The sequence below is a fragment of the Pholis gunnellus genome (assembly GCF_910591455.1).
Source record: "Pholis gunnellus genome assembly, chromosome: 16".
Lineage (NCBI taxonomy): Eukaryota > Metazoa > Chordata > Actinopteri > Perciformes > Pholidae > Pholis > Pholis gunnellus.
Window position 1 is genome coordinate 17874937 of NC_136543.1, and position 25020 is coordinate 17899956.

General features: G+C 43.2%; 1 protein-coding gene across 2 annotated transcripts in view; it reads right to left on the reverse strand.

The window, feature by feature from the left end:
• Nucleotides 1-25020, reverse strand: part of ctdp1 (CTD (carboxy-terminal domain, RNA polymerase II, polypeptide A) phosphatase, subunit 1) — a 50831-nt gene that overhangs the window by 22356 nt on the left and 3455 nt on the right. The window contains exons 6-12 of one of the 2 annotated variants that reach the window (XM_079176453.1): nt 23676-23766; nt 23069-23235; nt 17738-18799; nt 15837-15978; nt 15502-15717; nt 12979-13132; nt 2782-2996 (exon numbers count right to left, since the gene is read on the reverse strand). In XM_079176453.1, coding sequence (XP_079032579.1) covers nt 2782-2996; nt 12979-13132; nt 15502-15717; nt 15837-15978; nt 17738-18799; nt 23069-23235; nt 23676-23766 — 2047 coding nt within the window. The remainder of the gene's footprint in view (nt 1-2781; nt 2997-12978; nt 13133-15501; nt 15718-15836; nt 15979-17737; nt 18800-23068; nt 23236-23675; nt 23767-25020) is intronic. The other variant, XM_079176452.1, reaches the window with a different exon arrangement.

Consider the following 25020-nt stretch of genomic DNA (forward strand, 5'->3'; position numbering starts at 1 on the left):
TGATATTTCAGAAAATCCTTATATAAAATATGTTAAGCATAGAACTAAGCCAACGAACTACAAAATTAAAAAAGAAGAAGAACAGAACGGAAAAAAACCTTTAAAAAAGGTACAAGACTCACTACCTCTGGATACCCCCGAAGTTTGTCGGTCTGGTTGTAAATCCGGGAGCAGAAACCAGTAAACCAGTCAGAGAAGTCGGCGTTACACTGAGGATTGTAGGCAGCGTACTGTAGTATTTGACATTTTTTGTCTTAATATCACACAGACTGGTGGTTTCTACAGCAGCATATACATATAATATATATATACATATATATATATATATATATATACAATCGTTTCACATTCTCATAGCCGGTAGTAACTAGACCTGGCTCACGACATCATGGCTAAGAATCTAAATCCTCCATTCAGCTCTATGGGAGACTATTCCTGAAGAAAGATGCTATTCAGTAGAATTATGGGATATTCAGAGTTTCTGGAGCTTCACTCATGCTAAAGACAAAAGTCAGAATATCTTGGCTTCCACTTCTGGGAACTTGAACATTGTATTTTTGATCTGCCCCTCGTGAGTCCTGCAACTTTATGGAAGAGCAATACTTACTAGCTGGAGGAGACCGTTAAAAGACTTCTACCGCTGTGTGCTCTAACTTGTCCTTCAGTCTAGTTATAAGGATGCACAACGGATCAGGAAATTATGTTTTTAGTTCGAGTAGGCCTTTAAGCAAACTTTGTGGTTCATACATTTCATAACTGTACAACATAGCTCAGCGAGCACGTCTTTCCTGCTTTTGAATCTTTAATTTTTCTGTTGCTCTTATAGCATCTACGGACGTTGGTTCTTTTTGCGGTGTGTACAGCGGTCCTATAGGAATATGTGAGGTAGAGCAGAGATAAGAGTGCACGTTAACAGTTTCTTATTCAGAAATTCAACATGTTTTTTGTTCCCATGAGATATACTAAAAAGAAAAGAAAAAGACAGAAGGAAGTATAAACTGGTCGGGCAGGCTTGATGTTTATATAGCATGTCAGGGCATCATATAGATATAAGAGAAAGCCAGAGGGGAGCTGTGATATTATTAGACCATGTCACTGGACAAGACCTGCCTGCTAACTTCCCCTCAGCTTTCAGAATCAAACTCACACTCTCCCCCCGGTGTGTCAGGCTGCCCGATCAATGCGCAGCTCCTCTGCACCACCGCACTGACTGGAGGTGGACATCCAGAGGCCTCCAGACAGCAACCGAGCGACACAGATAACGGATATTTCAGGCTTGACTCATTAGCAGCAACCAAAGGTGTCGGACCGGGACTCAAAAGAGGGAAACGAGGGAAAAGAAGCATCATGCTGCCGCCTGTTGAGGCTTTTTTTTTTTTTTAAGCTCTAGCAATCAGAGCAGTGAGGCTGAACATGGAGTTACAGACATGAAACCCAAATCAAATCAACCCTTAAGAGGTGCAGTGGCTCAACATTTGGACCTGAGGACTACAGGCTGTGACTTTTTGTTTGTATGATGGCTCCTATCCTCCATCTACTCTCCAGTGAAACGTTGAGTTAAAGCTGAATAGATCGTTTCCACACAGGTGTAACTAAAGACATGTTTAACTGCTGCGGTGCGGTGCAGTGGCTGCTGGGACGGAGCAATCGTTAATGTAATGTAAATAACACAAATCACGTTATTGTTCGCTATAGAGTAAATAATTAAGCGTCTATTACATTCATTTACATGCTAATGAGTGAATGAGTTATTCTGGACACATTTTCAGAATTGTGATTCATTCAAGAGCATGAAAGAAACGAGAAAACGCCGATGCAAGCAACAAAGTCTATTAAGATTCAGGTTAGCAAGAGGTATTCAAAGAGATATAAAGTAGGAGATTGACAGTGAAGAAAAGACGAGAGCGGGACAGCGTGTTCACCCTTCCTCACATGTTCAGGTGTGGAGAGAGGACCTTATATCATTGTACATATTAATAACTAAGGAGGGGGAGAAGTCATTTTCCCCGATGACCAACTAACTCTGTATTCCACTTCTCTTCAGAGAGAAACACAACTGCATAACCTTGCCTATTCAGATAACTAGATAACCCGACAGAGAGATCCGTCCTCCATAAAGCCACCACAGGTGTAAAGGTGAGTCTGGAAAGTATGGAACTTATGCAGAGTTGCAATGTTACACCGGAAGCAGTAACTGTAGAAATGCACTTAGAAATGTGTGTCAGGGGATTGTGCGACGTCGGCACATTTAGGTGAGATGTGAATGTAGCTGTGACACGGTGCTTTACTTTGGTCTGGACGAAAGGAGATTACTTACTGAATGTTGAAAGACACTGCACAACATGTCTAATGAATGCACGGGCAAATATTAGAGGCTAAGGATGCAGAAAAGACAATGAAATGACCCGTCAGCTGTGCTCAACTCAGGCCTAACCCCTTCAGCAGTGAGACACTCTCCGATGTGTTCACAGCTCTCCGGCTGCCTGCTGTCTGTTTCAAATTTGTCTCCATCGCAACGGACCAGACCGTCTGGCATCCGCACAGCTGATGGGAGTGCTGTGTTATGATAATAGTCAAAGTAGATGCAAGACCTGGAACTATACAGTACATTTGCGAGGATTCTCAAACGTATTTATGCAAGATCTTTAGCTTCCGTTTTGGTTTTATAGGACTCAGACGTCTGTTTCACCGGCACGTTAAGAGGGGAAGCCGAGGTCGAGACACAAACAGGACTCGGAGTGTCGAGACGGATGGATTTTGAGATGGTGTTCTGTGTCTCACCTTGTAACACCGTCCTCACTGGGTGGTGTCTGGATCTTCTCCTCCACGTTCATCGCCTGAGGACCGAGCTCTCCTCCTGCTGCTGCTGCTGCTATCCGTCCAGCTCCTGACTGCTGCTGCTGCTCCCCTTCATCCTCCACCTCCTCATTGCCTGGCTTCTCCTTCCCTGGGCCTTCACTTTCGTTGTCGCTCTCCTCGCCCAACATGTCGTCCACCTGTTGTTGTTTTTTTTTTTTTTTTTTAAAGGGAGCTTTTGTGAGATATTGTTCTAAGCTTTGGACAGGACTAATGTGTCAAACAGCATATTGTGCACCAAAACAGTCAATTCCTCTTTCTACTTTATGGATGTGTCGCTGATATATTAACAATTTCAGCATGCATACATTTATATCATAACTGCCAAAAATATCCTCACACTTTGCATATGGGCCACTCAGAAGTGCAGATAAGATTAATTACTTTCTCTAATTCCACTGAATACAAATGAGTCCTTTCATTATTTTGTGAAAGAAATCCACCAAATTAGAGCCAAACTATCACTTATTTGTAAGCTATCATAAAAGAGAAACAAAGTAGATATTATTCATTAAATACATTTCATTAAAGTATCACTGTGTGCTTTAGCCTGTTCCCTTCCAGCTAATCATCAAATGAAATCTGGAAACTGGGTTTCCTTCTCAGAATTATTTATCTGAGGTGAATAAAGGCACAGTGGGTTAGTGGTGGTTGTCCTCCAATTCCATCTGAATGAGAAAATGACCCTGCAGGGCACCAACAAATTACAGGGTAGGATACAAATTAGACGCTCCTCCCTCAAAACGTCAATTCCCAAATGTCAGTCAACCGATGCCATGGACAACGCCCAATCAGAGGCTTGTTGCTTAGACACTGTTGGCATGAACATTTCCTAAAAAATAGCTTTAATGGTAAACAGGAAAGAAAATGTGCCTCGTAGCTGCAGTATCATTAAAGTACAAAAGTATGAAAGTTGAAATTGTTAAGAATACTTCTCTGACATACTTTTGAGCAAACAGGGCTTTTTATGTGCAGAACAAAATATTCTCTGACACTTTTCCCCCCAGAGTGGTATAAAGTACTTTCTGAGCACAAAATATATATAAAAGGGCAAAACACTTCCCAAGTTCTGTGTATGCATCAGAGAAGTACACACCGTACACTATCTGGGCAGAGGAGCAATTTTTGCTTCCGATCACAACCCTTTAAATAAAATGTGAAGTTGAGTATGGGTGCATCAACAAACCACAGCCATCAGCATCCTTTTCCTGGGTGTAATCAAAGGCCAAGAAAAGAGACCACCGTGAAACTATTCAAAGCACAGCATGGCACCCACTCACAGCTACTTTACAGTCAGGTTATTGGTCTCATCACTGCAGAGTTTAGTATGTGTGCTTCCAGCGCATGGAATACATTTTTAGCACAACGCTTCAGTTGCTAAAAGGATCTCAATGCAACATTCAGGGAAACACTATAGCAGCAAAGAACTATTATCTATGTAAAGATATAGTAGAGTAATGGAACAGCTGATTAAAGCCGTCCCGACCAACAGTAAACACTATCAGCTCTGTCAGCACTGTTGCCGTTATTTGCGCTGTTAGCGCCGTTAGCTGGGAGCCGGTGGCTCGGCCGTTGCCATGTTGGGGACCACGTGTAGGCACTTGATAAGCTCGGAACTTTGGATTTAGCCCCGTTAGAGGACGGAACAGCAAACATGAAAGAGAGGACGGTGTTTTTTTTCTGCACTCCAAAAGATGCTGATTATCGTTTCATCATATGCCAATTATGCACAAAAGGCTGAATATAATTGGTCGGACATGAACGCATCAATAAAGACGAAAGCAGATTAGATGTTTCCTGTCCAGCAAAACTATCACGATTTCCCTTCTAAAAGGCTGTTTGAATGTGAAGTTAAACTATCTGAGGTCTTACTTTTACTGAAAGATTCATGTGCGACAAAAGCAGCCGGCAGTCATTCATTTTAAATGAAAGCCGGCAATTAGGAGGAGCCGTGACTGTGGGAGCAGTGAACTGCTGATGCCCAGAGCAATGAGTTTCAGCTGCAGCCGGGGCCAACTGAAAGAGAATTTGATCGAGCTCCTGCTGCATCTTACTCCGTACTAAATGTCTGTTACACCTCGACAAGTTAGTGCCTCAAAATCTACACATTTTTGTAATTTCATCCCAATTTATTGCCATACACGAGTTAAATAAAAATGTTGTATGAACCAGTGTCTTACTTTACGTACAAAGGTAGAGCATCTACCAATTGTTTTCATTATCAATTCATCTGCTGATTATTTTCTCATTTAACTCATTAGTAGTTTTGCCCATGACATATCAGAGAATGGGGAAACGTCCACTACACAATGTGTGTCGACGCTATTTAGTTTTGATACTTCTTGTCACTGAGTTCGTTCGAGTACTAATACCCGGCCCTGCAAGTTAGGCAAGTTTCAGGCAAGCAACGGATAAAGTTTTTTTCAAAAGCACGGGTTCCCCTTAGGTCTGACTTTAAAAGAAAAATATTAATCTCAAAGAACATTAACATAACTTGGAAGAGACACAGTAGAATACCTGCCAGTAGAAATCAGCAGCAGAATAGGTGAGGCAGAAACTCGACACATTTCCATGCAGCCAGTCAATCAGCGCTCATTGTCCTGAATTTCCGTTTTCTGTGTTATTATACAAGGAGCTCACGTCTTCACCGGTCTGACGCCGCACAGGGATGAAAAAAAGCGGATTCCTGCTGACGGGCGCTTATACAAGCTTCACTCTCTGTAACAACCATTGAGTGGTCATTTAATGTGGGCCCAGAGGAAGATAAGGGATTCACGTTTATAGAGAAAAGCTCACCCGGAGGACCGGGCAAAAACGAAGCGAATGCAAACTGCATTTATCATAAATCAACCAACAAAAGAAGAGTCACATAAAAAGTGGTGAAGTCGGTGAAAACAGGAGCACAAAAAGCCTCCGATGCCACTTCGTTTATACCTGTAGTCACATGCATCAAAGGCCGAATGCCATACAGCCATAGAATTCACAGCTTTACTGCACCTGTGGGAAGAACTGCAGCATCTTTTGAGGACAAGAATTCTTCAGCGGCTCTGCAAACGTGAAGATATCGGCTTCTTTTCACCATCATTTCACAAAAGGTTAGTCAGGGCTGGTTACATAACGCTGCACTGAAAAACATTACTTTGGAAAGGAACAGGCTCAGACGTGAAATACTTCAGAGAGTTAATTCTGGTGTACTTTTCTCATTCTGTACGGCTTAGATAAACGTCCTGACTGAATTGCTCCTGATAGAATGGAAGGTTTAGGACCCAAACTGGACATCTGGCCACAGTACTGAAGATATTTCTGTCAGGGACTGTGAGCAGATGGAAACAAGAGCAGGGGGGGAATATTCATAGCGCTCCCGCTTTAGGGACCGGCGATTGAGTCTGGTTTGGATTATGCAGCGGCTTGTCTGGGAGCAGTAATTTGCTGGTTGTGTCAGCACGACGGCTGACTGAACCTGACTCTGTAGCACTGGTTTGATGTCTTCTAACTCACTGCTTTCTTTGAAACTGTGGCTGTGAAATGAGTTCACATTTTCAGGACCACGGACAGCACCGCACACTCTGCTTTACTGCGACAGAACGATGACTTCACCGTTACTGTTGCATTCTGGGCTATTGAATCGTTTTTGTCATTTTCATTAGCAAAAAATGCCAAAAGGTGAATTAAATCCAGCTTCTCATATGTAACGATTTGCTGGTTGTTTTTCTCAAATATGATATTAAACCCAAAATATCTTTGGGTTTTAAAATGCTGCTTTCAAGCAATCTGAAAATGTGACCCTGAGATGGGAACTTTCTATTGTATTCTTACATCTTATGGACCAAAGGATACATGAAGAATATTTTCATATTTAACTCATTTATGAATTAAAAAACGTAGTCTGCGATACTATATCTTAATAATATAAAAACGATTCCCTAATAAGCCTGTATATTCTGCAGACTCATGCAGAAGCTTGTCCTCTCCAGCACCTCCTGAGGATTCTATCTCACCATGGATGTGGGAGATCAATACCTGAAGGCGGAGAGGGAGAGCTGAGATCACTGTGACTGATGACCGAGCTAAATCTCCTATGATCCCAGGCCTAATGAACCACTCTGTGGAGCTTTTGAGCGCGTTTCTGCTCAACGCCTTTGTTTTACGACCCGTAACGTTTCAGTTTTATTCTCCTCGGGAGCTGGTGGAGACCACAACAAAGCTCTAAGGAGAGTGAATATTTGAGTTCTGACAGATTTTGTAAATACTGAATCAGACATACGCTGGATTATTAGAGTAATCAATATGCAAACATCAGACTAGACAACGGTCTAATGGCAATGACAACCAACATTAATCACATAAATCAATGCAGTATAATCGTGTTGTTTGGTGGTCTAGATTTCTCATTTTAGAGTTCGCTAATATTACATTTATGAGAAATTTTAACACCATCTATTATACATTTCTGTTTTTTGGTCTACATGTCCCTTAGTGCTTGTGTTAAATGCAAGTAGAGGGAGAAAGACATTAACGAAGAAGCCCACAATGCAATACACCCACAAGGCAATGTTGTCTTCAAATCAAAAGGACAGCAATTCAAACTCTAAGAGCATCTGGGAGGCATTTTTTGTACAAGTGGAACAAGAGCTATAGCTGTTCATCTCACATGGTTCACTTCTAAAAGAAGCTAAAGTGTCATTAAAAGCTTCATTAGGCAGTTTTCCCTGTCAGGGTTGCTAATCCCACTGGCTTTAATCACCACGGTCTAGAGCTGTCAGCTGGTTTTAGTTCACTGATTTTGGTTTCCCGTCTGAACGGTTGAGTCTCAACGTCTTTCTGAAGACGGGGCACGCTGATCAGGTTTTTTGTGCTTTGTAGCGTCTGTACAGCTGAGGTTTGGTAAAGTAGACGGTAGTTATGGTTAAATATTGCATAGGTTCGTATGCCATGTTGTCCTGTAAACTAAACTATTGTTCTGTTTGCTGACCCTTAATGGAGAACACTAGCTACTGTAGCCGGGCTGACACTACAATCACAGCAACCGATTAAGCAGGAATACGTGGAAGCATTTTGGATTCAACATCATGGATGGATAATTGGTGGATAAAGGGAAACGCTCTGCTGAGTAATGTCAGCTTTTTAGTTTTAGGCTACACGGGTTGAGTTCAAATGAATTTGAATAAATTATATATTCATTCTAATTTGTCTTGAATGAAAAGACGACTACACAGAGCAACCTTTCCTGACTAATAACATCTAACGGATGACCGATGGTCCGTACGGTGCACTACGGTGTAAGTGAAAGCAGAAGATGGAAGCCAATGCAGCCAACAAGAGAGCAGCAATTTCATAGAAAGGTCACCCAGTTGGTACACCGTCGGGATTCTTTGCCGGCCAACTCGTGCGCATGTTGCTCCAGGTAAACTGACACATACCAGCATGTCACCACTGGTGACATTTAAACGCAAGGCTGTCTGCCTGACTCAGATGTGCACTTTGCTCCGGCCAATTAAGACAGGATCTTTCACTTTGCCCCTGAAGACCTAGAGTGTTTGAAACATCACAGACTGCCCTTTAGCTGAGGCAGTCTGAGGAGGGTGACATTTGAAATACAGTGTATCTACAAAAGGACCCTTCCTTGGAGTCAATTCCTTTACATTTTATACAGTACAGAAGGATTTAATTATGCTTACAAGAAGTAAATTATGACAGAAATTTCTAAGCCTTGGTGGTGGCAAGCGTCCCAAATCACAAATTTATGAACCATGTTGTACTACAGACAGACTTTGCCCGATAAAAAGGCCGCTAAAGGCTTAGTCACTTATCTTTATTCAGGTACATCAAAATCTGTTTGGGCCTGCGGCTTTAAATGGGTAATGTCAGCCTCAAAGATCTGACATTATCGAGCAGCGTTTCATCGCCGTTTAGTGCATTTAAAATTGGGTTTCATGTTTGACAGAAATTTGAGCACTACGCTGGTCATTATGCAGCAGTAGTCTTAGGGCTTGAAGTTTTCTCTCCGTGTTAATTCACCACCTTTTTGTTGTTATCTCGGACGATATTTGCCCATGAATTTTACTTTAAAAAATGTATACTTAACATCAACAACAACCTATTATATAAATGTTGAGTTAAATTATCTTAAATCTTTCCAACATTTTTTCAAACCTAGAGAAGTAAATAATATTAAACAAGATAACAGTTTGTTTTATTTGATCGCCTGCCAATGGCGTCATTTAATAAATTGGCCATATTTTTACAATACAGTTAACTGTTGGCTAGAATAGCTGTACGTTATTTCCTTCTCTCTTTTTCGGGTCCATGTGTTGGCAGTAGATATGCGATGGCCATCGGTAAGAAGGAAGAATGCGCCTGGTGAGCTAATTGTTCGAAATAGATAATATAAGTAAATCTATAGCCTGTGGTCGGTTTCTGGTCTGGAAGTTGTCTGTACCAGTTGAGTTCATTCCGGTCGGGTCTTAAAGGGTACATGTCAAGTGTGTGTTTCCCTTTCACACTCAGATCAATTAATACATTTAAAATGAGCCCCTGACATTTTCATTTTTGATATATTATGAAATTAAAAGCAGCTTTTCCTGAACCATTAGAGGGGTGGTGCCTTTGTTTTTGGTACAAACAAAAACAGAAGAGACAAAACATGATGAAATCTTCACTCCGCTTTACGCTGAAGCGTTCTAAATGTCACATTAACACAATAAGTGCTGCTGGTGTTTGGGGAACAATGGCCGGTGTGAGCACCAAAACACCTCATTAACCAGCTCCATCGTGCTAAATTAAAAAGAGGTTGGCCTTTAATTAAAATTGAAAATGAATGTCCATGCCACCACGAGAAGCCACAATAGTTCAGAAGAGAACAAAACACAGTATTATGTCATATATGTAACAATATTTCAATCGTCACATAGACGAAACTCTGCTTTCAACCCATCCTGAGCATTTAGGAGCAGTGGGCTGATCCACTTAAGGACACTTTGACGTGAGGACAGGAGGAGCTGGGGATCGAACCACAAACCCGCTCCATCCCAGGAGCCACAGCCGTCCCCCGTTCAGTAGATAGATTACCACATTAGTGGCATTAACTCTCAAACTCTTCATAAGAGGAGACCTCCATAAGTTCGTGATAAAACAACACAAATCATAAGTGGGGACAAAATCGATTTGAGATCCATTATTAATCCATAAAACCCTCACACATTCAATTCATCCACGTGGTCACCAATGACTCAAAGACGTTCTTTACCACAACACGTTGATAACATTTGCATTAGGCCGATAAATAAAGGGAACAGAGAGAACCTTTTTCAGTCTAACCACCTCAGCTCAAACACAACCCGACAAGCTTGACCCGACCCGACCGCTGACATAATGCACCATTTCCAGATTAATAATAGAAACACAATTTCCAGTCTGCTTCCTGCTGCAGTCGTCATCATGTCTAATGGGCACAAACACAGACGTGGTCTTTGAAAATGCGCTCTGCTTTTTTTTGCCTTAGCTGCTGTAGATGATGGACAAATGGAGCTGCACAGAGAACAATTACCTCCAGGATGATTGTTTCATCTGCCTTTGAGAAAGGGAGGACCACCAAGTCACCATTAACCTGACCGGCCAGACGGTTTGTTACACAGAACCGTCTGAGTAAATGTCACTGGAAACTGTTTGGAAAAGGGCAGGTAGCTTAAAAAATAATACTTGGCAGGGGATTGGATGAACCAGCTGTTCATGAAACTCATCCTAAAGTCAGTAAGAAGAAGAGCGAAAACATCCCTTCCATCGAGAAAAGTCCGTGCTGTTCTTCTCTCTTCTTTTAATAAAGAAATACTGTCCAGTTCTGATATAACTGACGCTGTTGCATCATCTACGCTAACCTCTTTAGGAGCCGCCATTATTGTTTTTGGAACAAACGGACGCTTCTCTGTGTTGTTCCTTACACACCTAAGCCACGCCCATAGCGGTCAGTAGCTCCTCTCAGGACGGCGATTGGGCGGGCACCGGCAATGCAAACACATTACTCGTGTGATCTTGTGACCTCACGAGCAGCCATGCAAGGTAAGGCTCCATGAACTCTTTTTTGATAATCTAATTACAGTTTTAAAATGAATAAATTTGATTTATGACTTTGAGACTAACGTTGTCCCATTGTTCCGGAGACGATAATGCAACATCGTGAACAACAAATCCGTGTTGAACTCTGCAGGTAGAGAGCTAAGTTACGTTAGCAGCCGGTGGGCAGCACAGTCGTGTTTGGATAAATACAGAGCTAACAGCTAACGTCCCCATTGGACGGATGGTGACTTTCTTTAGTCTTTCCAAGACACAAAAACAACATAAAATAATAAGCAAAGACTAATATCCATCTATAAATCAACATTTATATTAAATCAAAAGAGTATGTCGAAGCTTCAACCTCAAACACAAAGACATTTGTATCATCAGCCTCTTGAAAGCCTGGAGGTATGGATACAAAATAAAAAGAGAAACGTTAAACAGCGGTTTGCTTTGGCTGTTTTTCTATGTCACTATATTTGCATCTTCTTCAAACATAAGTGCAGGAGAAAAAAAGTCTATTTCCAGAAAAGGCAACGCACAGCAGTTCTCAGGCTGAGCCGTCGCCTGCAGCTACAGAGTCACTTAACTTCAGAGTTAATAACCGGGCCGGCTGTTTTGCATCCCAATAACAGGATTCGGTCCGTCATTTAAAGCATGACCAATCACACCGACGTCCTGATTATTCAATTCAATTTAACTTAAGGTAGCGTTTCCTAGCGGGATCTATAACCTGTGTTCCCCCTAAAGGTTTAAGGAGAGGAAAGGCTACTTTGTCATGAGGAAATGTATTCATTCGTTATTTCTTAATCAAAGTTTAGCATATACATGGCTATAGTTTTAATTATACATAGATCCCACTGTCACTGATCCTGCTGTATGAGCCAGTATCGGCCCTGATACGTATACGATATCGCTGAATCTCTATTTTACACGCAGTCATTTCATCCCTTGTCAATATCAATTTGTGTAGCTTTAAGATGGCTTTAATATATAGTAAATCAGATTCATAATAATAAACAGCACTTTATATAACAGAACGTTGCATACTGTTAACTTTTGAAAGTAAATAATTACCACCGACCAACACGTGACTTCACCTCAAACGTGGCTCGTCACATGTCATGTCCCACGTGAACAAGCTATGAAGCTCTTTCTTCAGAATAATCACTCGCCGAGTGGCCCTTGACAGATCTCAAGGACCCACTTTGCACATTTTTCCCCCGCTGATGCATTAGCAGAATCCAGACTCCATTAAAGAGTATTATCAAATTGGGAGGTTCAGAGCACTCAGACGTTCGTAATCACTTCACCTGCCGATACCAAACGCAGAGCGTGGACTGATGTGAGGATTTGAATATCAGAATAGGTGGCACGGCGGAAAAACGTAAGGAAGATGCAACAATAATAGACATAGAGTACAAACGAATGACAAGACCAGAGACACAGGTAGTCGACCTGAAACATCACCACAAAATGATGCAAGGACACAAAAACCTTACGAGGAAAGCCCTCGCTGCCCGACTACACAAATATCCTCCATCATATAAAGTAGACTGACCACCAAAAGCGAGCAGACCAGAAGGCTCACATCAGCTCAAGTTAAGTCGGAGTGGAAGAAACGTCCCGAGGACTCAAAGAGAAACACAGCAAGTCCTCCGACAATCCAGGTGCTCGTGGCGACATCGACAAAGCTCGTTGATTGCGGGGACTGGCACCGCTTGGCCCTCCGGCGCGCGGCAATAATAATGCAGGTGGATGCACTTAAACCCCTGCTGTGAGGCTGCGATGCAAATGTGACTCTCGAAAAACCACGCAGAGTCACTGCTGTGCTGAGACAAGAGTATGTCTTGGTAACCGTATATAAAAGCCTCTCGCAGTCTTTCTTACAGACCAGCAGGTAATCCGTGTCAAGCATTGATTGCACATACGAGGAATGTGACTTAGTGATTGGCGCATAGCAATAAGAGAAAGTACAACAGTATGAAGACATAATCAAATTGTACATGTAACAGGCTCTCTAGCCTTTTTAGGCGTTTTTTGTTTGTTTGTTTGTGAGGGCTGACGTACCTCTTTGTCCATGCTCTCTAGATCCTCCTTGCAGAGCGTGTATAGAGGCATAGATTCCGACATGCTCGGCTGTCGTTTCCGACGGGACGGTCCCGGCTGCTCGTCGTCCTGGCTCGACCCAGCCGCCTCGTCTTGCTGGCTCTGTGAAGTTCCCCTGTGGTAACATGACGGACAGATGAGCTTAAAACAAATTCAAAAACAGGATGATTGTGAACCGCTTCAGGGCGGCTAAATAAACGGACTAATAAGCTAGATGCTTAAATAGACAGAAAGATGAATTGTATATGTTTAACATACAACACAGACTATATGCAGATGCGGAGTGCGACGTGAAAGAGCGCTGGTTGAGGCTGGAAACCAACGATGGGCAATGTGAAGGCTCTCCCTCTGAAACGGGGGCCCATTAGATGCAAATCTTATGCAAGTGGGGAGAAGAAGGTTTCCTCCTGGCGGCGCTTAATTGATCAGATCTTCTTTGATGATTAAATCCAAGTTTATGCAACTTGCTGAAAACTCTGCAGTGCCTCTAATCCATGAATTATGTGCGCCAGTTATATTTCATGCGTGCGATTATTAATTAGTGTCATCATAAGACATATCCAAGTGACCGTGACTGTCACGATGGTTGGTTTAGCTTTTAATCCTCTGGAGTTGTGTGAAAAAACTGTACGATACACACAGAGAAGGAACATTTAGCATCAGTGACTGACAGATGATTGACAAACGGAGTCACAGAGGTGACTTTCTTGCCACATCATTATTGTCAAACTGTTGGTGAAAATTAAATGAGGACATGACTGAAAAATCAAATAAATATATATATCAGTGGATGAGCATAAAACATTTTTGAAGATTAGTATTTTACACCGTGGCTGAGTCTTTCGCCCTCGTCGTATAAAGTGACCTGAATTTAATTAGGATGTTATTTACGACCCAAAGTGCAGAAAAAAAAACCCGACGTTATAAACCACCCCTACAATGATCTGTTGGGGGGGGGGGGTTATTGTGCCTCAGTGGATAGCTGAAGACGCTGCCGTCTCATCTCCACTGAGAGTAATTCATAAAGTAGAATCGCGCTGCGCCGACAACTGCTTTACTTCACAGAGAAGGGAGCGATGGAAATGAGGCCCAGAGGACAAATCAATACATTTAAGATCTATTAGAAGCCATTCTGCAGTCAATACATAACAGAGAACCATCAATAGCATAACTCACATCTTTTATCTTTATTTATTTACACGCTGGAGTTCTGCGCTACCCACAAGGTTTTTTTTCCTGGTTGCAGTGGAACATGATGTCTATTGTCTACTATTTCTGTGTATTGTCGAGGGCAAACACTGCACCAATGATACAATCAATCATCAGTTTACCCATCACTGAGGAGTAGTGTTGTCAAATACATTGGATACATAGTTATAATGTAATGAAATTGTCACGGTACAATAACAATATCCCTGTTTCACAGTGTGACGCTCTTCTTCTTCTTCTTTTTTAACTAAAGCATTAGTTTACATGTTAGCAGCATGTTCAATTAACTGCTAAATGAAAAATAACATCAGCTGTGAGCTTTTAAAACAATGGCCTGTGATTATTAACCGCTAAAATATACTGTAAGTCTGACACAGCACAGCCAGACTGCGGTTTCAAAACTTATTTTCCGCAGTATATATATATATATATATATATATATATATATATATATATATATATATAAATAAAAACACACACACTCGGGTACCAGCTGCACTTTCTGTTCTCTCTTCCCTGCGACAGAGAGTTGACAAACACGCTGCTATTTATCTTTTAATAAGGATCTAAAATTGTGTGCCCTCAATGTTGTGTCAAGTATCGTGACAACACTACTGAGGAGCGCACCCCCCCCCCCCCCCCACCCCCCCCCCCCCCCCCCCCCCCCGCCGCCGCCCCGTGAAGACTGTTGTGTAACGTCTTATGTGGCTCCAGAGGAGCTCCGTTATGTCATCCGGGTCATCTCAGCTCGGGCTCGAAGACTACAAGCGAAGTTTGAAAGACGTGAGCATTTACTATCAAACTGAAAATGCTTTCAATTTGCATGATGGGAGTTCTGTGGAAGTGTGCTGGATGCTTGACCCGTGCAATGGCCTAAAAGTCAGGATATCTTAAGACGCTTTCGCGCCTCACCTGCTTGATTTTCGGTTAAAACAAACTCTGGTGCAGCCGTTGAACGAGCATGCGTCACCGTGCGTTTCTGCAGTGGCGGTGCTCCTTTAACAGACATCGGTCAGCTCTAGCTATGACTCGTGTAATTCCAGTTACATGCAGTGGTTACACAAACACAAATCAGCTCTATCAAGTAGTAAGAAAAGACCTGCGCATGTCCCAAACCACCATCAGTTAGAAGCACAGATGTCTCCCCACACATACGTGAGCATAATAAAGTAACATTAGCAAATATCTAAAAATCCTGCCGTTTGCCTGTTGAAGAAGAAAGTTGTACATCGGTATCTTATCATTTTATTGCACGGTTCCACTTCCGCATCTTACCTGAGACAAGACTGCTCTCCGTGAGGCCCCGGTGCCTGGAGGTAGGACGGCGGCCGTGGCACCTGAGGGCCCCTGCGGATCAGCTTCCCCGTGACGGGGTCGTAGGTTCGAACCTCGGGGGCTGGAGGCGGAGGTCTGTGGTGGATGGGAGCCGGGTGGAAAACGTGCGCCTGCAGAGAACCCTGAATGTCAGGGAATCCTGCCGGACTGTTGCTCCTTGAACAGACAAGAAAGGGAAAAAAATCAGATTTTTATGCATTGTTGAAGTATTTTCCAGGTCATGTACTGGGTTTGATGTGGCCCGTAAGACCACAGCCTCATTCTGAGTCCTTTACCGTGGCATCTTGGAGCACTCCTCCTTCAGCGGGTACAGCTGCTCCTCCACCCTCTCCCAGCGCTCCAGACAGCTCCACAGCCAGTCGGGGTTCACAACATGGAGGTGCTTGCAGCCTTGAGCCTGACGGACCTTCTCGGTGCCTGCGTGACAGGAAGGAAAGAGGAAAATGAGAACAGGTTTCGACCTGACAATCAATTACCGAAAACACACACAGACACAGAAAATAATTGCCCGGTCAATATTATTGGAAAGATAACAAGGAAAATGTCTCTTTTGAAGTCACTTTCTTTTCACTTTTCAGCCAACTCAATAGTGTTCTTAGGAATCCACTGAGCCGTGTTGTGTTTGGTTAAATCCACAGAGAGTAGTGTTTCTGCTTGAATAAGTCTCATTGACGTTAGAGACAAAGACACTAAATTGAATCCTTGAAAGAAGGTTGTTTTTACACGATTACATACACGGTCCAAAAGGAACCTTTTGTCTTACCGGCTAACCTGGCTGGTAGATGAAGAAAATTTACCGGCAATTCTCTATCAACGTTATAGTATTGATGATGAAATCATTTAAAAGCAATATCGTCCACCACCTAAATTGCTGCTTTTTTCAAAAAGCCTTCTTACATCTGTAACAACTCATCGTATGAATATCTGGTGAAAGACATAATAGTAAAGAGAACATATAAATCTGAGAGTTTTTAAGAGAAATATGTGTCAAACATGCTGCTTTTCAGCAGCTCCTTCCACATTAACCGACCTACTGCTCGTATTGACCCCGCTTCCATCTTCGGCTGATTTTTCTCTCCGTCTGACGCACAAGACGAGTGATTGCCGAGTGCTGCTCACAGCGGAGAGCCGAGGCCTCGGGGCCACCTCCTCATGTGCTTGTTTTGCAGAAGGTAAACTGGATTTGGTAGCAATACCGGCGTGAATCAGCTTCTGGTGCTCTTCAGACAGAATTGCAGGCGAGAAGCTGAGTCCTTAGTTGTATTGATTGAAACTTGTGAACTACCAGAAAAAGTCTGACTGCAGCGCTGAACTTCATCCGTACCGTATCAACACAGCAAAACAGGACATTTTGCCAGTCAGTACATCACTTCTGCATAATCTTAGCCTGAAAATGCAAAACTAGCCTCCGTAGATTACATTCATGGGGGACAGAAACACAAACAGCCTCCAGCCTTCAAATGGTAATCGAATGACAGAAATGCAGCGAGCTGTGCTTCTGTCAATCACGCGGGTCTAATTACAGAGACGCAGCAGCCTCAAGAAACCGCGTAAATCAATTGGAAGCTTTATTATTTAAAGCTGCATTCATTCATTGTTGGCCACCAGTGAGCAGGAGAAAAACATGCCCACAGGTGAGAGGCACAGAGATAGATAGAGCCTTCACCTTTAAACAGGCCTGTGACTTATCTTAATAATAGACTGACTTTTTCTTGAACCCATGGCAGTGTAAGGCAATCGCTGCTGGAATGGCTGACCCTAATGACAGTGTGTTCCATCTCAATTATCTCTGCTTATTCTAACAAGGACTGAGACACACAAATCTGCCAATATATCAGTATATCTGGCATTTAAACAATCCTTACATGACCCTTCTTGAATTCTAGCCTCATTAGCGAACCATAACTTGGCACCAATTACAAAAAAGTTCCAGCACACGGCTACTAAAGAACCCTTAACTATGAAAATACTCCGGTGAGACAAGAGTACTAAAGGTGACTCTGAAAAGTCCTCAAAATCCATCAGTCGGGCTCTAAAAGGAACTTGTGTTTAAAACATATTTTATAAAACTATGTTTGAGAATAATTACCATGAAAAGATAAATTCATTATCAAATATAACAGATAATTCTACTACTGCATGCTTGTTCAACAGCAAACATACATTTTCTACGTACCGGCTCTTGCTGCGATGAGATGCGTTGTCCGACCGGCATCTTGGGAGTTAAAAACCAGATTCTTGCCGATCTTGGCCCCCAGTGCTTTGGCGTGGTAGTACTCGCGGGTCCTCTCCATGGGGTAGTTGGTCGGGTACAGGCCGCTGAACACTATCGTGGTGCCTGCCAGCGTCTTGCTTTTCAGCTCCGGGGCAATCTTGCGCATGTCCGGCGTCTCGGGGGCCTCCTTCCTCAGGTAGGCCCCGTAGCGTGCGTAGTACTCCGCGTGGATCCTTTCCAGCACTTCCTCCAGGTAGATCAGGTGATCGTCCTGGTCGATATCGGCTTCATCGTCGTCCTCCTCCTCCTCCTCCTCTTCTTCCTCTTCCTCCATGCTCTGGTCCAGCAGCTCCCCCCCCACGGTGACCCCGGATTGTTCGCTATTCTGCGACTCTGTTTCTGGCTCTCTCCGGTCTGAGCAGCCGTTTCCCAGCTCGGGGTCTGGGAGGACAACTCCTGACGGTTCTGCCGTGTCGGCGCTGGTTTCTCCTTCGCCCTGGCCTTTGCTGTCCGCTTCCCCATCGCCAGGTGCGACTCCTTCCTGCCCAGATTTCTTTGCCCGGCACGACTTGGCTTCAACATCGCTCTCTGATGAGGGAGGCTTTTCTGTAATGGAGTCATTGTCACTGTCACTAGAAAGATCAAAGTCGAGGTTGTTGGACTCCTGGCTCGGTGCCGAGGAGTTTGCGCCGTCCTGCGCCTCTCGTGTCACCAGTGTCCTGTTGCTATCCTCTTCCTTAACATTCTTACCGTCGCCCACCTGAGTTTCCCTCGCCGCCGCCGCCCCACACTCCGCCTCGGCCTCTGACCCTTTACCGGGTCCCGATTCATCCTCCACGACCCCTGTCGGGTGCGTCCGTTCATTCGCTGGTACTCCCTGAGAAGACGGAGATGTCGTGGACTCTTCCTTCCCAGAAAAGCTGGGGTCTTTCGCCCTTTTCCTGGGGCCATTATTCTGCTCGTCGGCGTTCGGCGTCACTACCGGTTCTGTGCTCTCTGCTGGTCGACTCGACGGGCCTCCTGCTGGAACAAGACAAAGCAAATCACGTAACCAATAGGTGAGGTAGAAGTATGAACAGCTGCAGATACAAGACACTTCACTAGTAAATGGTAATTGTTTGGTAAAGCATGGTAGCTCAGTTCTAGTGCAAAGAAATACAGAATAAACAAGCAACAGACACCATAAACCTGGATTCTGCTGAGTCATTTTACATCAGCATATTTTAAATGACCTGATATGACGAGTGCAGCACAGTTTAGTTTAGATTTCACAAACCATTTGACACAATAAAACCTCACTAGCAGTGACCGTGGTGGCCCTTTTAAATCATGTGCTTGGCACTAATGCATTCTGGGAGGTCTGTGAGCTTGTGATTAGAGCCCTCTTAGTAATAACCGTCCTAACATTTCACTCGAGTGCATTCCACCAAAGTAACAACCCAGATTTGAGCTGCTCTGGCTGCCCGTGTTTGGCAGACGACTCTTGCTGTAGAGTCCTCTGGGTACACGGAGTCACTCCAGTGCAAGTGACTCTATTTGAGCGTGAAATAAAACTCTCAAGCGGCAGCCTGTCGACAACACAGAGTAATCCACAAGACACTGGTACTGTGACAGTCAAACCTGACAAAAAAACTGCTTTATTTGGAGTATCCTCTCATTTATAAATGAGATAGAAACAGTTAAGTCTGCATAACAGACACTTCCATCACTGATAATAAGTGTGCTGTATAATTTGGTACCACAGGGATGGATGGATGGAGAGGACAGCTAGATAATGTGAGGAGGCAGGACACGCGAGAGCAGACAGGGGCCGGTGGACACCAACCAACATCGTCCTGTGTACGGTGATGCGGGGTCGCTTGCAGTGATGAACGCACACAGAGCTGAAGGGAACGGCTGAGTCGGGTGATTATTCTATGAAACGTTTTAGTACATTTCAGCTCAGCGGTTTGTTTTTTTAACGGCTCAAACTTGACAGTTTTGATTCACTCGCTGCTCTCAACTTTTCATAAGTCAATATTGTGTTTAAAGCCTCTTGTGCTGCACCAGTTTGGCCACAAAATAAAATGTAATAATGCATTTATAAAATAAAGAATCAAGCACATACCTAATCCTGCTTTGTTGAAAGATGCTTCACTTCCTGAACAAAAATCATTCATTACTTCAAAATGTATATTTCTGTCTTAATTTACAAACTCCACATCCCATCAATGGATGAAAGTTTTGTATTTGTTTTAGAAATACAAATACAGTAAAAAAAAAAAAATAAAGTAGCTGTCATCAAGAGAATTGCTGATTTAGTCATATCCTTTATGTAAATGTGTTGTTTATGTGACAGAGATTACAGACCTAAACTATTTGACTTGCAAAGCAGCGAGAGAGGCAAAACACGTCATATTCCAGCAGTTTGGTATTTGCATTGGACTAAATCTGCTTTGGGCAAATTGAAGCTGGTGTTTTAACCACACGACCAACCCTCCAGTCTCTTTTCAGAGCATCAACAACATAAGGGCCCATTGCTGAGCCGGGCAGATTGTTGTTACATGGGATGAGTACAACCACGAGTAACTGATGTAACAGCCTGAGAGTGGGTGTAAATGAAGGGCTCCTACAAAAGTCCCCAAGGAGACGCACTGGCTGGCTCCAAGCAGCTCGTTTCCTGCGATGATAATGAAGAGAATCACACTGCGAGTTCAGCGCAGAGGGACGTACAGAGGCGAAAGGTCTGTCCGTGTTTATTGACAGGTACGTGTGATTCAGGAGGAGGCTGGTGGATAGAGGTGTGGACGCTCATCATGTAAACTCAGGGAGCAGGTGGTGCAGCGTTGATGACTATTTGTTGTCTGGGTCCAGCCTGAGTGACTCTATGATAAAATGATGTGACCAAGAATAGAGTTATCATTTCATTAATATAGAGAGAGTCTCTGAACATGAACGTGTTAGTGCTGGGATTATTTGGGATTATGACAGGAGAGTATAAAGGGGATTCGGTTTAACCAGAGTAACTCTTCATCCAGTGTGTAAGTGAACAGTAATAAACAGATTATATTACGTTAAGCACCGAGATAACAATTTGAAGGAGTTACTGCAAACTTCATGGAGCAAACTGGTGGCTTTTTAAAAATATTTGTTATATATCTATATATATATATTAATGTATGCAAAGTCACACATAAAATAATACACTTAAGTAACTGTGTTCCACTGTTATTCATCTCATTAAACTAAATTCTTCAATGTGCAGTTTGTGGGATTTGGCGACTTCTAGCGGTGAGATTGCAGATTGCCACCAACTGAAACTTCTCCAGTGTTTTAGGCATCCATCTATCCATCTAGAGACAGTGTTTGGTTTGTCCGTTTTGGGCTACTGTAGAAACACGGCCGCTGGCTCCGTATGTAGATTCCAAACGGTTAATTTTAATGTACCGATAACAAAACAATTACTAGTTTTAATGTTACGGCGTACTTGCAAATACACTGGTAGAAACCCTCATGCAGTTTGCCAGATAGACAAACAGGTGACTCATTGGGAATTCTCAGTGGCCATGGTATAAAACAAAAGTAATGCTAAATACATTATACTGACAAAAACAAATGTTGAACTATGTCAATATTTGTTAATAAATATTTACAGTAAGGATGCCAATTTTTTATGACTGACAGCCGACCCTTGTTTAACCAATCATTAAGCGATTAGTGCCGCTGCCTTGCATGCAGGAGCGCTGTGGTTGAAGACTCACAAGCTGATGCACTAACACGTTAAATCCATCGTTTACCAGCAGCTGCAGTGTGGGCGTTACAGCGTTGTGTGCACTGTCCTGGAAACATGCAGCCACTTTCCCAGTAAGTGTCCACCGCACCAGTTAGTTTAGCGTTATAGTAACGTTGTACCTGTGAACACAGCAGCGCAGTGGGAGTACACCGTTTATTTAGTCGGTGATTAAAGTCTACAACTCTTTAGGACCAAAGACGAGCTCCGGTATCTTGTTTAACACCTGCTGGTTTAAGCTAAGAGGGTTAGCCCCCGAAGTTAGCAACGAATCCAGCTCAGACTCACACAGACTTTAAGGTGGTTCAGCTATTCTTCTTTCAGCTTTTTTATATTTCTTTTAACTGTTAAACTATTGTTTTTAATTATTATTGTAAGAGTTAATTACTAAGATCCCTAATTTACATAATATATCATTTGAAACGAAGAAATCCGAAGCATCAACCAGATATTCAGGCCATATTCACTCACATGGCAGCTAACATTAATAAGCATATTTTACATCACAATCAAAATAAATAATATCCGATATCCAAGTGGGTCTTAAATTATGAGTGTTCTCCAAAATCTAATTTTTAACAGCACTGAGGCAATAAACAAGGCCCCAATGCATCACCAATTAAAGCGTCATAAATTGCATTGAATCTTTCAACAGCGTGCTCAGAATAGTCTTCCTGTTGCAATGTCTCAATGTCAGTGAGACGCAGTGAAGTAAACTCTGTGCCTCTGTTGCCGACTCTGTCCTGGACTGTGTAACATTCAGCATTGAGCCTATAAGAGATCGGCGAAGCCACTGGACCGACTTGCTTGTTAACTTCAGCTAAAAAAGTGCCTCTCACAGGGAAGTGTGCACAGTACTGGGAGTACTGGTACCACTTAGTGTTGCATAAACCGTCAGCAACTTTGTCCTCAACGGGTCTTTCAACAAATGCATCATGCTATCAAAAGGTCGTGAACCCGTGTGGTCCATTTTAACGATGTGAAAGCTGTCAATGGAAATCGTGGCGAAGACCAACAAACCGAACGGAGCCCGTCTGAAAGGATGCAGTTAAAACTGCTGTGAAGCATCAGACCACTTTGTCAGTTCATTCAGTCCATTAGAAGGTTTGTGGCGGCGTATGTGGAGACGCCTCATGCACACTTTTGTGCCGTTCTGTCCCACGACACGCGGTCGATTTGCAGTCTAATAATATTAATGATGCTTATGACGAGTTATTTCTCCATTAGCTTCTTGTGACACCAAAGAACATAGATACAGAGATCAGAAGCATTCAAGTGCTGCACAAACTTCTGTCAGCCAACGGACATTTGCCAAAAGCAGTTGAAAAAGTTATCCGCAACTCTGTTATAGCTTCATGTTTGCTCCTCTGGGTTTGTATAAAAGAAGAAACAAAGAGGCAGTGTGAACAGGAACCGGACCAGAACTGAAATGCAACGAAGTATATATTTTATTCCCCTTGTTCCCGGACCAAATGAACCTCACTACAGGTGTGAAAGCACCCAAAGACGAGTGGACACTGTACCTTTCTTTGCCATCTGAGCTTCCCGTGATCCGGGCGGAGCGTTGATGTCCCCCGTGCCCTGGAAGTAGATGTATTTCTTCACGGTGATGAGGTTAGGCGCAAACTTCCACACGTCCTCTCGGTCGTCGATTATGGAGACCATGGAGTCGCCACACGGGAACAGATTCCTGTGAGGAAGATCACAGCACAAACTGAATCCAGATGAACACGGTGAGGCGGTTATCTGTCTCTCTTTGGCTGTAGTGAGCTTGCAGTGACCGAGACTGTGTTTCGCTATGAATCAAAATAAGAGGCACTTCAATGTTTCTTACACCATCCGCACAATTGTTCTTTATTTTATTTGCAAGGAGATGTCATTGACAGCCGTTCTGCAGCGACACGGAGAGAGAATAATAGATCTCTACTCTCGTCGACAATCACAGACAATATGGACAGAATGTCCACGACAACGATTACAGAAGCGAGGAAACAATTTGGATAAAGTCACTGCTGCCAACAAGCAGTGTGGATCATCCACCAACTGTTCCATCGTTACCAAACGAGACATGCTGTGAGCTTTAGAGTCTCTTTGTGCTTCAACAGATGACACAGCAAATTCATCTAGTACCTAAGATTCCCCGTCTTGGAGAAAGGGTCGATGCATTCATCTCTGGAAAGGATCCGATGAGAGAACAGCTTCTTTTCAGGATCCAGAAAGCCTAAAAAAAAAAGGGAAGATTAAGGGGCGATATGAAGAAAAGGTGAGTGCACATTCAACGGTATCCGCAAACATCCTCTCCAAGGTCACAGTGGGTATTTCATTTGTATTGCAAAGATACAAATTCTACAGCACTTGCAACAAAACCATCCTCTCACAAAGAGAAAAGCCTTCCCCCCCACGTTAACCTCGCCACTACCTTTCCCCCGGCATCGAAAACATTCTCAGGCTTTTCATCGCCGCGTCTAAAGAAACACGCAGACTGATTCGGCCTCGGCTATGGATGGAGACCTGCCGCTCCTTTAACCCAAGCAGCAACCTTCAGCGCTGAGAAATGAAGCCAATGGGGAAGAGCTGAGAAATGGCAACTGACTCGCTTTTGGGCATCCCCATCGAGCCCCATGTTAAAATGCTTTATTTAAACATGTTTACAGCCTGGTACAAAGAACCGGTTTAGTCTCAAAAGCTAATTCCTCCGTTCAGGACAACTGTGCAGGATTTATATTTATTTAATTTAACTGCTCAAAACCTATTTAAATCATATTAAGGCTCAAAGTTAGGCACGAATGAGGGCACTTTGAGTGAAAGGTGGCCCGACTCAAGGTTGTGTCGTCACCGCAAAAGATGTCGACTGACGCAGCGATCCACTTTGAGCTCCACAGCGGCTTTTCAGAGACCTATGGGTGACGTCCCGGAGACTACGTCTATATTCTAAAACAGCCTGTGCTATAATCACTAAAGGAGTTGTCAACAGCTGGAACACTGGTCTGAACAATGCAATCAGGGCCAGTCGTGCAATCCAATTCAAAATGCATTAAACATTCATTATGTGGAGGCAGAACAGTGCTGGGCCAAGGCTGCTTCTATTAAATACAGTATGATGAAGGAGTGCACCCTGAATACCAAAAAAGAGCATATAAACAAACTACCGTCACTTCAAGGTAATCCAGCCTTAAATCATAAACCGGAATATTTTCATCTAGAAGGAAACCAACATTAATCAGATACCAGACATACGCTGCTACAACTAGAATGGACTAGGAAGGGTTGTCTCGTGTAACCTGCTAATTTACCATGTAACCAGCCAAAAATGTTAACGTGCATGTTAAAGAGTAGCACCACTGCTACATTATTAAGTGGTTCAAAGTGCTTGCAGATGACACACAGAGACATTAGATGCCCAACAGTGATCCAGCATACCGTCAGCTAAAAACACAAAACATGAGCGGACACTTCCCTCTTATGGACAGCGACG